Genomic DNA, 16,692 nt, shown 5'->3' with positions numbered 1-16,692 from the left:
TTTGGCCACCTCATGCGAAGAGTTGACTCATTGGAAAAGACTCTGATGCTGGGAGGGATTAGGGGCAGGAGGAGAAGGGGACGACAGAGGATGAGATGGCTGGATGGCATCAGTGACTCGATGGACGTGAGTCTGAGTGCACTCCGGGAGTTGGTGATGGACAGGGAGGCCTGGCGTGTTGCGATTCATGGGGTTGCAAGGAGTCGGACACGACTGAGCAAATGAACTGAACTGATGGGTAACACACAGTCTAATTTCATGTAACATCAGTAAGGATAAGATTAGTCTCCAGCAGCCTGGATTATCTGACTAGACAAGTGTATCCCACTCTGCAGTCATGGCTGTGCTGACTTATTATACACCAGACAGTAATATTGGAATCTGTAGACCACAGCTCCAGACAAGAATGTAAAATGGTTCAATCTCTGGAACCCTTAGCTTAACTTGAGCTCTGCCCATGGTTACACTGAATGAGGGCATTAAGAGAAGTTGGAAGAGTGTGAAGAACATGTCACGTGCATCTGCTCCACCATGGGGACATTTCTATTTGGCTCTGGTCTGCTGATGGGGAACCAGATGAGCCACAGGCTCCTCCACTTGTCCACAGAGCGCAGTGACCAGGGCCAATCCTTGGGCTCCTGGCCTCTGCAGTCTGCCCCCAGCTGTCTCAGTCTCCTGGCTTAAAATACCAAATAGTGTGTGTGGCGGGGCGGGGAGGGGGGCGGGCAGGGATTGCAACTCATATCACAAAGTGCCAATTCCATAATAAACGAGGAACTCTCAGATAAGAAATTCAATAAAGAAATGGACAAAGGACACATACAGATGGCTCACAGAAAAAATACAAATGATCTTGTAACATATGGAAAAATGTTCAGTCTAACAAAGGAAAGGGGAAATATCAACTATATCAACTATATTTGTTTTCTATTGCTGTGTGACAAACCACCACAGATATAGCAGCTTTCAGTTCAGTTCAGTTGGTCAGTCGTGTCCGACTCTTGTGACGCCGTGAATCGCAGCACGCCAGGCCTCCCTGTCCATCTAAACCAATGCAAATGCATTATTCTTGCAGTTTTCTGGGCCCATAGTCTGACCAAGGTCTCTCCAGGCTGAAATTAAGGTGTTAACGGGTCTGTGTTTGTTTCTGTGGGCACCAGGGGAGGATCCTTGACCCTGCTGAGTCAGAATGCTGGAAGAATTCGGTTCCCTGTGGTTGTAGGACTGAAGTCCTATTTCTACACTGGCTGTCAGCTAAGTTCCAAGATTCTAGAGAACTCCTGAAATCTTTGCCTTGGCACCCCCTTCCTCCATCTTCAAAGGCAGCCACAGTGGTCAAGTCTTTTCCTGACTTTGAAACCTCCTGGCATCTTCTGTCGTGGAATCTCTGGTGCAGCCAGGAAAGGTTCTCCACTTCCAAGGATTCGGGCATTAGAATGGGCCCACCTGGAATCTGGGGTCCACCCTGCTTGCAGACCCATGAATTAGAATCACATCTGCAAAGTCCCTTTTGCTCTGAAGGTAACATCTTCACCAGCCCCCGGAACAGGGGTGAGGACCTCTCTGGGGGGCCATTATTCTTCTGACCACCCCACACGTACCAAACTTTCAGACTAGTAAAGCCCCGCAGAACCTAGCACTGCCAGTGTCATGGCAGCTTCTCTCTGGAGGGAGTGCTGCGGGCAACATCTACCAAAATTACATGTAAACTTGCCCTCAAAACAGTCCTCCTGTCCCCCACTTCTTCCCGGCTCTACTGTCACCACCCTGGTGCAAGCAGCACCCCTTTGCCTGGGCAACTGCAGTCTTCGCGTGCTCCCCCTTCAAACTACACTCCACACAGCAGCAGAGACCTCTGAAGAGAATAAATCAGACCACAGCACACACCCTGCAACACTCCAGTGACTTCCCATGGCACTCAGCATAAAATCCCAGCTCCTTCTGTGGCCTCCAAGGGCCAGAGAGTTGTGGCCCCCAGCTACGTCACCCTTGCGCTCAGCAATGAGCACACCAGCCTGCATCCTGCTCTAAGCGCGTCTCACCCTGCAGTGCCTCCTGCCTGGCTCTTCCTCCAAACCTTGACCACAATGGCTCACTGTCACTCAGGAGGAGCTCGGATTCAATCTCCTTCGAGGGGCCCTCTTTCCCTAACCACCCTGTCAATGCCATGACCCCTGCAGACACATGCATCCCATCACTCTGTCTCCTCAGTGCTCCTACTTTCTGAAAGCATCTTGCTCACTCACTGGTGTACTTGTTTATCCACTGTCTCCCCTGCTAGACGTGCAAGATCCACAAGAGACAGATGTTTTAGGCACTGATATACACCCCAGGCCTAGAAAAGGGTCTGACCCAATGCAGTCACATAATGAATATTTGTTGAATAAGTGAAAAATGAAACAGGTGGAAGAAAGGGAAAAAGGGAGGGAGGGACTCTGGGCCAAACAGTCGACTTATCAGCAAAGATGAATTCAACTCAGTTCAGCAAACATTTACTAGTGTTAGATGGATCCAATCTGCTTCCCAGAATTACTGCATATACTGTATTTTGGATAAACCCTCAACTTCAGGACCAGAGTAAAGGGTGATGCAAAAATAGGGGGTAGCTTTATAAATGCTGAAATTAATACCACGTCAGCTGGGAGCATACACTGGACTGAGCTGACTCTGGGTGTCTGAAGCATATCTGAGAACTCTCACTGCCAATAAACATCAGAAAATATGCTATTACTTGAATACTGAATTGGCACTTCCTTCTGATAACAAACCAGCTACTTATAGCCTATTTTAAGAGTTTCTTGTGCATTTTTTTCTGAAAAGTATGCTCAGAGGTATTGTACACTAAGACGGGATTCAGTGATTGTAAACTCCGACAGACATGAGAGACCAGAGGAAACTGCGTGTGAAATACAATTTGGTTCAGCAAATTTGGTCATCACATTGAATTTTTTTACAAGTTGAAAAGTAAGACACCTTTAGACTGAGACAGAAATTCAGACACGCACTTACAGAGTTGCTTGGGACCACTGCCAACGGAACCATGACTAGTCAAGAACCAGTGAGACAGCAGCCAGAGCCCCCAGGGGCCCACGGGCTTCACAGCACTTCACAGAGCATTTCTAGGCTCAGAGTCCAAATCACCTGGCAGAGGTACAGAATTCACAGAATCGCGCATCAGCCCTTACCCTGGGTCCCCTTCTCTACTGGCCTCAGCCCTCTGAGAGACTTTACTAGAGTTTAAAAGTCCTCATTACCCAAGAGGCACAGATTAGACTGGTGTATGGGCTTCCCTGGTGGCTCAGCTGGTAAAGAATCCACCTGCAATGCAGGAGACCCCAGTTCAATTCCCAGGTTGGGGAGATCCCTTGGAGGGGGGCATGGCAACCCACTCCAGTATTCTTGCCTGGAAAATCCCCATGGACAGAGGAGCCTGGCAGGCTACAACCCATGGGATTGCAAAGAGTCGGAAACAACTGAGCAACTAAGCACAGCATGCGAACAAGGACAGAAGTCAGCAATAAAGCAAAAATTGCAGACCTGGGAGAAGGAAGAAAGGAAAGAACAGATGTTGACAAGATAAAAGCAATCATCTCATGTGAGTCTACAGGTGATTCCAGAGGCCAAGAAAGCCAAGCTAACAAAAGAGGCTGTGTTCAGCAAAAAGGTCATGAGAGGGAAAGAACGCGGAATTCTCACTCTGTAGATTGAGACTTTCAGTTTGGGAAGATAAACCCTAGCGAAGGATGGTGAGGAGGGTTGCACAACAATATGAATACACTTAATGCCACTGAACTGTGCACTTAAAAACAGTTAAAATGGTCAATTTTATGTTCTGCATATTTTGCCACAATAAAATCTTTCAAAAATAAATTAGCTAGTAAAACAACAGACCAGACAGAAAGGCATTCACAAGATCCAGTGTGTGGCTGAAGGGGTAGTCAATGGACAGGATCCCTGAACCAGCAGATAACCAGGAACCCAAGGGTCAAGGACTCGGGGGGACACTGTGGAACAGACAGGAGAAACAGCTAACACACATGAGCTTTCTGATATTCCAAAAGTCTCCTACAGCAGCAAATGTAAAGCTGTACAGCACTACAACAACACTTACGTTACCACCTATAAAGTTTCCCAATGCTATCAACAGCTATGACAACCTATGATCTACTCTCTTCTCACTGGTAATGTGGAGAACAGCTGTCCATTCTCCCCAGCTCTCGGGTTTCTCTTCTGCTTTCCACACGAGTGATGGCAGTCTTCCACTTTTAGAAGCCCAAAGATAAAAATTGTTCTTCCTACGTTTCTAGGGCAGTAGAATCCCCTCTCCCTTGTTCTGGGGAAATGCTTGTCACCCAAGGTCTAGGAAGTTGCTTAAGCCCTTCAGAAACAAACCAATGTTTCTATCAGCCAATACTACAACAAAGAAAACCAGTCACCAGGTTCTTCTGTGGTTTAATTCCTCAAACACTACTCCTTTCACTATAAAATATATGTGATAATGAGGGAAAAGAGGAAATTTTTTAAAGGCAGTATTAATATATTAATATTTCTAGTAATAAGAAGATGCAATCCCAGAGAATCCTCCATGATCTAAACTTCTGGTCACCAAAGACCCATTGACTGGGTTTTGTATCTTTATAGTTTCTACCTGAATGAAGGCATGCTACCTTTTAATTTTAAAAAACTTTAGCATGAATTTTCTGACGCTCTCACACACTGCTGGTGGGAATGTAGTAAAACAGTGCAGCCTCTTTGGAAAACTCTGACAGTTCCTCAAAAAGTTAAACATAGTGTTACCGTGTGTGCGTGTGCTAAGTCGCTTCAGTCGTGTCTGACTCTTTGTGACCCTATGGACTGTAGCCTGAGAGGCTCCTCTGTCCATGGGATTCTCCAGGCAAGAATACTGGAGTGGGTTGCCATTTCCTCCTCCAGGGGATCTTCCCGGCCCAGGGATAGAAACCACTTCTCTTATGTATCCTGCATTGGCAGGTAGATTCTTTACCACTAGCACCACTTGGGAAGTGTTACCATATGCCTCAGAAATTGTGCTCTTTTGAATATAGTCAAGAGAATGCAACATATATTAATACAAAACTGACACCAGAATGTTATGTAAGCATTGCTCATAATAGCCAAAAAGTGTAAGCAACCCAAAAGTCCTTCATCTGATGAATTAAAAAACTCACCATATCCATACAGCGGAGTAGTATTGAGTTTTTAAAAAGGAATAATAAATATTAATACAGGCTACAATAGGGGTATATCTTGCAAACATCAGGCTAAGTGAAAAAAGTCAGCTATGACCCCAGTGTAGGAGCAGACGGAGATGACTACAAGGGAAGAGTTTCTTTTAGGAGATGAAAACGCTCCACAGTTAGATTACAGGGATGGTTGCACGGCTCTGCGAATTTACTTTAAAAAAAAAAAAAAAGCACTGAATTGTACACTTTAAACAGACAAAGTATACAGAATATGAATTATACCTTAGGCTGTTAAACTAATTTGAATTTTTAGGCATTTAAAAAATCAGAAACACTTAAAAATATCACCAAAATTGCAGACTGATCAGTGATTTTACTCTGTATCTGTAGGTGGGTTCATGATCACTAACACAGTGTTTTAAAACAAAATTTCAAATTTAACCATCATTAATATATTCAGCAAAACTTTACTGACCATGTACTACAAAGCCAGGTACCGTACTATGCACATAAGTTACATGATGAATAAACTGCAATCCCTGCCCTTAAGATTACATTTTCACAATGGAGACAGAAGTGCAAATCAGTCACACGCTTCTTTTGACTTTTTACATATAGTTATAAAACTAATTTTATTTTGTAATAACTTTAAATGGAGTATGATCTATTAAAATATTGAATCACCATGTTGCACACCTGAAACTAGTAATACTGTTAAGTCAACTATACTTCAATTAAAACCAATTTATAACTTTAAACACTGTATTTACCTTTTTTGATGGCTCCGAATTTTCAGTCTAGCCAAGGTAGACCAGTAGGCTACTTCCTATATATTTTGTTGTCAACTTTTTTATAGAAACACTGTTTATGGAGAATTTCTATCAGGTCAATTAACTGCTATATTTGACATGTAAATAGAGACTGCCCTTAGAATGAATAAAATTGAGATGTTATTTAAAATACTAGGCCATCAAAATGATCAGTACAATTAATCTTAAGGGTTTTCTTTCATTCAAGCCTCCTATTCTTACTTCAGTTTAAGGAGATTTCATTTCATTAAACATTCTGGAAATTTCTTTGACTCTGAAAACAAAATTGGGGAATACTTTTATCTGAAGGCCTTTTTAAACCCAATTTCCACATCTTCCATCAACTTGAAATTGAGCTCTGTCTAAAATCAAATGGAGCTCATCTCATCTAAGTGGCCAGAATCCTAGAAATATCGGCTCTCAAGCTAAATTGGTAAAATGTTTAGGTTTTTCACTTGAAATGCTTCTTTCTGTGCAACACGGAAAAGTGCAAAGATAAAAACTGAAATACTTTTAACTCCATAGGAGATTTTTAGAGCAGCAAAACTACTTGGTATGATACTATAATAATGGGTACACACCATCATTTATTCACAGAATGTACACCACCAAGAGTTAACCCTTCTGTACACTCTGGACTCGGTGATGGTGGCATGTCTGTGTGGCTCATCAGTCGTAACAGATGTACTTTTGGTAGGGGATGCTGATAATGGGGGCACTGTCTACGTGTGGGGGCAGGGGATGTATGGGCAATCTCTATACCTTCCTCTAAATTTTGCTGTAAATCTGTAACTTCTCTAATGAATAAAGTTTATTTTTAAAGAAACTTAAATAACTCAACATCTTCAGCTGTTAGTTCATCAGTCATTTCTCACTGGCAAAAAAACTGCATTGGGACATTATTCCATTTTAAAACTACCACACTGCATGTTTGTACAGCATTCGAACCCTTAGAAAGCACACAAGCAGGAAGGCATGTGCTGCCTACCGAATGAGTTCTTTCTCTGTGCTGAAGTGGAGTTACTGCTAGCTAAGGAAGAGAAGTGAAGGAGGGTGTCCTGTCAATATCAGACACAGGCCTGGCTGACCTAACAGGGGAAAGGTGAGTGAAAGCAGGCCACAGGTCACAGGTCACAGGCGCTGGGCAGTGGGGGAAGGCCTGAGACGGCAGGAGGCGGCTCAGCGTGGGGGAGTGTGCATGCGAGTGTGTGTGGAAGCCCAGGGTGCTCCAGAAGGGAGGGCCCCAGGAGATAACATTCAGGTTCTCACTTACAAAGGACACATATGCCAAACCAAATTCTCTACAATGCAGCCCTTCATCTGACAGCTCTGCACAGAAGAGCCAAGAATTATGGAGACTTTAGCATAAGCTCTAGGTAAAATGGCCTTCTTTCTACTTGCTGCACAGGAGGCTAAGGAAAAGCAAAATACAGTATGAAATAACAGGAAGGAGCCCACACGTCAAAGAGGAGGAATGCTTATGAGATTTTTTTTCAAGTCAGCTGATAACTTTCAAAATATATTATTAATATATTACATATATTATGCTTATGAGATTTTTTCAAGTCAGTTGATAACTATATATATGTGTGTGTGTGTGTGTATTGCTAAAATTTAAAAAGTAAAACCACAGAAATAATGCTGAAGTTGTTATTAACTCATTGTCATTTATAACTAAAGTTGCTCACCTTTTTTTCTGGACGCCTCCAAAATGGCTGGGAAGAAATCATTTGTTAATTGATAGTACACTTATTAGCATATCTGATCCTGTTCATATAAAAGATACCACTGAACAAAGCATTTCTTCAAAACGTTGTTCCTTCACGGTGTTACCCACAATTATATAATATTTTATAATCATTGTTGGAGGAATCATCCAGCAGTGTTTTGATCTAGCTTAGCCAATCTTCAGCTAAGGATCGCAGAGACTGTGGTAAGTTAACTTACTCAGAGGGATCAGCTCTCTAATAGATGAAATGACAATTCAGCAAATTCAATTTCCTTCACAGTGGCCTCAGGATTCAGCCAATAATCTTGGCAATAATTCTTGGGCACTTTCAGGAGCCAAAAGGAGATAACTAAGAAGCCTCAAGGACATAAACATCTACTGGATTTCACTAAGCCACTGCCCTGGCAGTCAACATCATGTATTAGAAAAAGAAAGTGAGCAACCTGCCCCTTCGTGGGAGCCAGTTGGTGGGCTGCACCATTCCATTACAACTTTCACCTTTCACAAAATAACTGCAAATCCTAGCGTTCCACATTGATATGGAATACCAGGCCATTAAAAAATGCCATGGTTTTATATTAAAAAAAAAACTACACACAAGTGGGAGCAATATACTCCTGCTATGTTAAATATATACATTATAGATATACATATACACAGGAAAACAATAGACAGACAGGTAAAGCTTCCACCTGTAATCCTGAGGTAACAAATAGAAGACCCACAAGTTGGGGTTTGGAACGTAGTCATTGAGTATGTTTTTGTACTCTATAAATGTTTACCAATTCCTGCATAAAGCTAAATGTTATTTTAAAGAAATTCTTATCTCTAGAGATGTAATCTTAGTTACACATTTGTCAGTAGTACATGATGTAGGGCAGGAAGTTGGACACCCCATGTGCTACATAAAACTTAAGGAACATCCTTCAAGCTGTCTTGTCTGCTTCACTCTCTCTCTCTCTCTCCCTCTCTTCCTCCATCCCTCCCTCCATTTCTCTCTTTATATAGTTTAATTCTACTGGCATTTCTGTTTTCCTCTTGCTCATGTCCCAGAAGTTCATGATCCCAACTCAAGGGCTTCGGTGGACGTCCTGTGAGTGATGATGATGGACGAGGCTCCTGCCCTGCTGAGATGAGGTAGGCTGATTCGGAAGGGTCCATCTTCCCAGAGCAGGCAAAACCTCCTGCCCTCAGCTGAGCCCAGGGCACCGCACACCACTGGCTTCCACACTCCCTCCCTTGGAGCGTTGGTTCAAGACTCTGAACTGACTCCAAGGTCCATCAGCTCCAGGAGCAAAGAAGGGAATCTGGTCACATCTTCCTTGACCCTGAACCTTCTGTCATGCTCCTCTGCTGCTTCTATTTGTAACTTTCCCTATCACCACTCTGAAATGCCCTGCAAGGACTTCTTGGTCACTGTGAACTCCATCTAGCCTGAAATCCTTCAAGGCTTCACCACGGTGGGGTGTAAAATCAAACATGAAGTGCAATGTGGGATACAGCAGGGTAGGCCAAGTTCACCCATGGTTTCCAACAAAATGCCCAGGACTAATGCTGATCCATCACGGGCCTGTCCCTGTATTTCTCCCTGTGAACACCAACGGCTGCAGCTTTCTGTGCCAACCGAGAATGGTGCTGCCCCTGCTGTGTTTCAATTTGCCCATAAGCCCCAAATCCCGTCTGAGGATTCAACCATAAACTCTAATCATAACTGTCCATTTTCCAAGAAAACACAGCAACTATTCTCACAACCTCCCTTCACAGGCAGGCGGCAAATCCGTGGGCTCTGGGATGGGACAGACCTGGACTGAATCCCAGCTCAACTCAGCCTTATTCTGGGGCAGTTTCCTTACCACTGGTTTCCTTATCTGTAAATAGGAATAGTAATTCCTACTTCCTAAGATATTTGTGAACATCAAATGAGCTACTCCCCTCTCTCCTCCTCTGGCACCCCCACCACCATTCCCGTATCAGACCTCCAGCTGAATCCGCCAGGTCTGCCCTGACCCGATACTATCTTCTGGTAATTAGGTACAGCTTAAAATTCCAAAGTGTGAGAATCATATTTCTGATAGATATACTCCTTCCCTTCTTATGAACAGGAAAGTTCTGAAACGGCTATAAATATGTTTTATGCACAACAAAGCTAAAACAAGAAAATAATACCATCCCCTTTGTTAGCTAGAGATTCTGTAGCCCCAGGAACACACCCAAGGATAGGTGCACAGACACACCTGCCTGCAGCAGGTACTGTAACTCTGTCGCTCACCTGGCTTCCCTGGTGCCCTCTAATCTTCTTCTTTATAATAGTCAAGACTCTGAGGATCTTAAAAACCCTCAAAGAGCTCATCCCTCATTTTTGAGAAGAGGAAACAAGACCACCAGAGAGCTTAAGTTACTTGTCTAAAGTTGCACAGCTATTTAATGACAACTAGGCAGCTGACCAAAGCCTTTGACTGTGTGGATCACAATAAACTGTGGAAAATTCTGAAAGAGATGGGAATACCAGACCACCTGACCTGTCTCTTGAGAAACCTATATGCAGGTCAGGAAGCAACATATAGAACTGGGCATGGAACAACAGACTGGTTCCAAATAGGAAAAGGAGTACGTCAAGGCTGTATATTATCACCCTGCTTATTTAACTTACATGCAGAGTACATCATGAGAAATGCTGGGCTGGAGGAAGCACAAGCTGGAATCAAGATTGCCAGGAGAAATGTCAATAACCTCAGATATGCAGATGACACCATCCTTATGGCAGAAAGTGAAGAGGAACTAAAAAGCCTCTTGATGAAAGTGAAAGAGGAGAGTAATAAAGTTGTCTTAAAGCTCAACATTCAGAAAACTAAGATCATGGCATCTGGTCCCATCACTTCATGAGAAATAGATGGGGAAACAGTGTCAGACTTTATTTTTTGGGGCTCCAAAATCACTGCAGATGGTGACTGCAGCCATGAAATTAAAAGACGCTTACTCCTTGGAAGGAAAGTTATGACCAACCTAGACAGCATATTAAAAAGCAGAGACATTCTTTGCCAACAAAGGTTCGTCTAGTCAAGGCTATGGTTTTTCCTGTGGTCATGTATGGATGTGAGAGTTGGACTGTGAAGAAGGCTGAGCACCGAAGAATTGATGCTTTTGAACTGTGGTGTTGGAGAAGATTCTTGAGAGTGCCTTGGACTGCAAGGAGATCCAGCCAGTCCATTCTGAAGGAGATCAGCCCTGGGATTTCTTTGGAAGGAATGATGCTAAAGCTGAAACTCCAGTACTTTAGCTACCTCATGCGAAAAGCTGACTCATTGAAAAAGACTCTGATGCTGGGAGGGATTGGGGGCAGGCGGAGAAGGGGACGACAGAGGATGAGATGGCTGGATGGCATCACCGACTTGATGGACGTGAGTTTGGGTGAACTCCAGGAGTTGGTGATGGACAGGGAGGCCTGGCTGCAATTCATGGGGTCACAAAGAATTGGACAGGACTGAGCGACTGAACTGAACTGAGGTAGCTGACAACTTTAGCCCAGTGATTAAGCACAGCAAACTAACTTATGAAAAGTTTACTTAAAACCTACTCCAAGGTTACATTTCATGGAGCCTTAGAAGGCTCAAGATTCTGTGAATCTCAGCGGGTATATTTAGTATAAAACATATGTCTTTATATTTGCCAATGGGATGTCGCAGATCCTAGTTTGGTGAGCTTCTTAGAGCTCCTGTATTCTAGACCAGTGCCATTAAACAGTGAGAAATGGAAGCACATACTATCCCATATGGCCAGCTTTAGCTACGTATGTGCCTGTTGAACACCTGAAATATGACTAGCGCAACTGAGAAACTAAATGTTTAAAATTTTTAAATTTATTTTTACTGTTGTAAAATACATGCAACATAAAAACAAACATCTCAACCATCTTTAAGTGCACAGTTCAGTGATACTAACTACATTTGTGATGTACTGCAACCATCACCATCATCCATCTCCATAGCTCTTTCCATCTCGTAAAACTGAAACCCTATACTCACTAAACAATAACCCTCTATTCCCCTCTCCCCCCAGCCTGTGACAACCACCAATCTACCTTCTGTCTCTAAGATTTTGATTACTTCGAGTATGTAAGTGGAATCATACAGTATTTGTCTTTTTGTGACTGGTTTATTTCATTTAGCATAAAGTCCTCAAGGTTCATCCATGCTGTAGCATGTGTCAAAATTTCCGTCTTTTTCAGGCTAAATAGTTTTCTTTTTACCACATTTTGCGCTTCCATTCATCTGTCAGTGGACACCTGAGGTGCTTCCACGTTTTAGCTATTATGCATAATGCTGCTATGAACATGGATGTAGAAATACCTCTTTAAGATGCTGTTTTCAATTCTTTTCAGTATGCACTCAGAAGTGGAATTGCTGGATCATGTGATAATTCTATTTTTAACTTCTGAGAAATCACCATACTGTTTTCGATAGCAGCTGTACCGTTTTACGTTCCTACTAACTGTGCACAAAAGTTCCAATTTTTCCTACATCTTCACCAATATTGTTATTATCTGGTTTTCTGATGGTAAGCATCCTAACTGGTATGAGGTGGTATCTCATTATAGCTTCGATTTGCATTTCCCTAATGACTAATGGTATCAAGATCTTTCCTTGAGGTTTCTACCACTTGTATATCTTCTCTGGATAAAAGTTTTAATTTTACTTCATTGTAATTAAATTTAAGCAGCCCAATGAGGCTAGAGGCTTCCATGTTGGGCAGTGCAGCTCTAGAGCACCATGATTCTCAAGGTAATTTACAGATCCAGTGCAGTAAGCACTGTGAGATTTGGAGGCAGATGGATCCATTCAGGTACTTTTAGTCTGACAGATGTAGCCAGTCACTAAAACTTTTTATACCTCAATTTTCACATAGTATAAAACAGAATTAATACCTCCTTCTTCTAAGAATGAAATCAATCAGTATACATCTCTAGCCCCTGATATACTCTTAGCACATGAGAGAGAATTTAAGCCAATGAGACATGCCTTGCCTCAATTCCAGTGTCCATGGAAACTCAGAACCCAGAATCTGTTTTTTTAAGATATGTTCCCCAAGTGGAATTGCAGTCCTTCCCAGAGAAAGGACTTTCAGCTTTAGGAACCAAGGATCTTTGGCTCCCACCAGGAGGATCCCGTGAATGGAAGGGGCTGACTGAGATGAATTCTGGACTAACTTCTCCGGTATTCTGTGATTTTGACTCTGTCCAGATTCAGCCTTGGCAAAAAAACAACAGGAAAGTGAAGCTGTCGAACTTCTGGTTCTAGAATTCAGGCCCACCTCCTTTGTGAGGCAGCCAAAACAAACCTTCAGAGGCAGGATCTTTTAAGAAACCCTCTAAGCTCTACATGTGCTCTGGGACTCAGAACCATCCTGAGGCTCTGTCTTTGTGGCCACACCCTTCTTCCCTCCAGCGGGCCCACAGGCTTACCTGGACCTGGAGCTGCCGTGCTGGGGGTGCTGGCCGGTGGCGGCTGCGAGGAGCTGCTGCTCTCAATCATCAGGCACGGGTTGCCGCTGCTGTTTTCTCTCTTGACCATCAGTTCAGCCGTGCTGGGCAGCGGGATGGGGTGACTGATCCCCAATTCCTCTTCCTGGGCCTGCTGCCGTCTCAGGGCCACCTGGAAGCACAGGGCAGTGGGTCACCCTCCAGCACCCCAAAATCACTCCTACAGCTTTGCCAAAACCACTGAAGCCCTGCCCATCCCAGACATCTCCATCCATTACCTCCAGGGATGAGGTCTGAGAATCCTTCATTTCTTCCCCACCCCCAATTTCTTTTTATAGCCACCCAGGTAACTCTGATGTGCAGCCAAAGCTGAAAAATGGTTGAGTGTCAGAGGTCCTTTAGAGCTTTGAGTGAGTGCTCAAAAACTTTTCAATAAACAAATGTGTGTGTAGACTAGGAGGAAAGATTGGAAGAGAAAAAGCTGCAGTTAGCAGAGGAATTCAAAGTGAAGAGCAGAAGTCAGCACTGACAGATTAGGAAGGAAGGAGAATGGGATCACTCATTGCTTGCTTCCACAAATATGGAAAAGGCCACTGTATTAGGAACCTCGATCAGCAAGATATAGTAAGATTAGATTAGATCCCAAGATACTCACTGTTTAAAAGGAGAGACACGAAGCAAACACACAACTACAATTCAAGACAAAACGTGAACCACCACAAGACAGGCACAAAAGGGGCTTTAAGTGCAAGGATGAGCGGAGGTGGTGCTGCAACGGGGCCGTGAAGAGCCGCATGAGTGAAGCCTGACAGGCAAGGATGAAGGGGCAGAACTACCCCCGACACGGGAGCAGGGTAGACAGTGAAGGCAGAGGCTGCTCAGGAAACCCACAGAGCCCTATTCGGTGGGGTGGAGGGATTGTGGAGGGAAGTAATGGGGAAAAGGGGGCTGCAACATGGTGTTGGAAGTCCCTGGAGAAAGAGGTGGAGGTGGGGAGAAAAGGAGAAAGCAGGTGTGAGATCTCCCAGTGGGGGCTGGACAGGACCCAGCATTCCTAAGACACTGCTCATGGTCCCTCTTCTTTTAAAGAACAGTGAAAGGTTGAAAAGTTGTGTCCAAAAAAAAAAAATTTGTATTTTTGTTTACAAGTAACCGAAAAAGGCAGACTTTCTGTTGAAAGTGACCACTGGTGATAATGGAACAAGAAAGGGAAGCACCTGTACCTCAGAGGCTGAAATACAAGCCAAAAAGTTGACATCAAAATGGTGAACCAGAAGCGTAACTACAATTTACAGACTGTTTTAGGAAAACTGTAGCCTTTAAATTGAGAAAGATGGTTAACTTGGAAGTAATTTTACTCCTAACAAGAGGAGTCTTCAACTTAAAAAAAAATCTTTGAATATAAGATTGAATAATTAAGTTTAAGTCTTGAGTTTTCTATTATTAAACAAGTTTAGAAACAGAATATTAAGGATTTGACCACAAATGTTTAAAAGAATACCCATGAACTTGTGAAGTATGTCAATGCAACAAAAAAGTGCACTTTAAAAAGCCCTGGTTTACACAAATCTCACACATGCACACAACATACAGAGTATTATACAGTCCATAAACTAAAAACACTTTTACAAAGACCTCTCAAGGGCTCTTAGGAAATGCTATTTAAACATGGAAGGTGAGGCAATTGATTTAAAAATGCATTTTAGGCTCTTAAGATCAATTTCAAGCTATTTTAGAATGATTGTTACATGGCTGTTTAAAGGATTTCACTCAGCACAGCACAAGCCTTCTGGTGTGGAAAATACTCGTTTTATACTATTAAAATAATTTTTAGTTCCTTTTGTTTTTAACATAGCGAACAGCCTCCTTACAAATTAGTACTCCTACTAATACAGCTTATTCAAACTTAATGGCCCTGCTGCTGTTAAGTCGCTTCAGTCGTGTCGGACTTTGTGCGACCCCATAGACAGCAGCCCAGCAGGCTTCCCCGTCCCTGGGACTCTCCAGGCAGGAACACTGGAGTGGGTAATGGCCCTACTCGGATGCATATTTTTCTTACATTATGAGAAAAATCCCCCTCCCAAGCATACTCTCCACACTAAATATTAAAGCCAGCAGCTAAATATTCAGAAAAAAATTTTCTACCTACAAAAACAACTAAATGCCGTTGTTTTTTTTTCCAGTAAGTTCAGTGATGCATTTAAATGCTATATTCAGTGTATTCTTTTCCACTATAGATTAAGCTAAAAACCAATAGAATACCAAGTAAAACAACCTGTATTTCCATGACTTCCCTCACAGTCTGTGAAGACCGAATCTACCTATTTTAAAACATTTTTTAAAAATGGGTGTATATAAAAAGTATAATCTCTAAGAATGTTAAGTCCTGTTCAAGGCTCTTACTGATACCATTTTCAGTGGAGGATATTTATCCGTTCCTAACCAAAAATAGCACTTCGTTAGTAAACATTTCTTTGTAATATTTCATTGTAAATAACCTGTTTTAAAAGGATGGGACAACTTTTAGCTGGAAAGAATGTGTATTATTCTCTTCTAAAAATTCTTTCAGGATACCAACGACTTTATTTCTGTTAAGGTACAAAAGTACTGCCCCAACAGCAGACAAAACCTCAAACGCTTGCATTTTCTCCTCTGCTTGGTCGTTTAAAATTCTTAAGTGTGTTTTAAAACACATTCAAAGTAACCTGTACTTGAATATCTTCGGTCGAGACAGCAAACTTTAAAGCGCAAATGAAATTTCCCTAGTGCTCAAAATGGCTGAGCCAGGATCCACCGCGGCGAATACGAAAAAGAGCGCCAAGAGCACAGCGAGGACCACGCCGCGCCGGCGTCCGTTAGGGCGACTTTTCCAGAAAAGCAGACTCCCGCCGCGACGCGTTATCCGGCCGGGTCTCCGCTTCCCCCTAACCAGAACCCGAGAAGGCACCGTCCAACACCCCCACCCAATTATAAGCTCCCTGCTCGAGGCGGAGTCAAGGATCCGAGGGAGCAAGCCCCCCAACTCTGCTCAGAGAGTGAGGTCGGATGCCTAGGGCTCCCCGAAGGGCCGACCACCACAACTCGCTGCTGGAGGCGGGGTCAGAGATCCCGGGGACCCCTTCCCTAGCAGCGCGAACCCCGCAACTCTCTGCTGGAGAATGAGTTTAGGCATCTCGGGGACTCCCAAGCAGAGCGAACCCTGCAACTCTCAGCTAGCTCTGAAAGAGAAAGTCAGACAGTCAGAGGATCCCCGAAGGGGCGAACCCCACAATTCCCGCTGGGTCACGGATCCGGAGCTTCGGGAGCCGAGTGAACCCCGCACCTCCCTGGCTCCGCCTGCGGCATCGGAGACGAGTCCAGGCCCTCGGAGCGCAACATCGGAGCGTGGCTAGGACCCCCGGCCCCGAGCGCGCAGTGGCTGTCGGCAAGCACCGCCACCTTCCTTCAGAACCCCACATGGCGCCCCAGGGACCCCAG

At 43.7% G+C, this 16,692-nt stretch overlaps 1 protein-coding gene across 1 annotated transcript in view; it reads right to left on the bottom strand.

The window, feature by feature from the left end:
* The window catches only part of DMRT1 (doublesex and mab-3 related transcription factor 1), a 95,672-nt gene that overhangs the window by 78,625 nt on the left and 355 nt on the right, over positions 1–16,692 (bottom strand). The window contains exon 2 of the mRNA XM_010860692.1: positions 13,204–13,387. Coding sequence (XP_010858994.1) covers positions 13,204–13,387 — 184 coding nt within the window. The remainder of the gene's footprint in view (positions 1–13,203; positions 13,388–16,692) is intronic.

This window comes from Bison bison, unplaced genomic scaffold (assembly GCF_000754665.1).
Source record: "Bison bison bison isolate TAMUID 2011002044 unplaced genomic scaffold, Bison_UMD1.0 scf7180017864469, whole genome shotgun sequence".
Lineage (NCBI taxonomy): Eukaryota > Metazoa > Chordata > Mammalia > Artiodactyla > Bovidae > Bison > Bison bison.
This window is presented reverse-complemented; position numbering and strand designations above follow the sequence as displayed.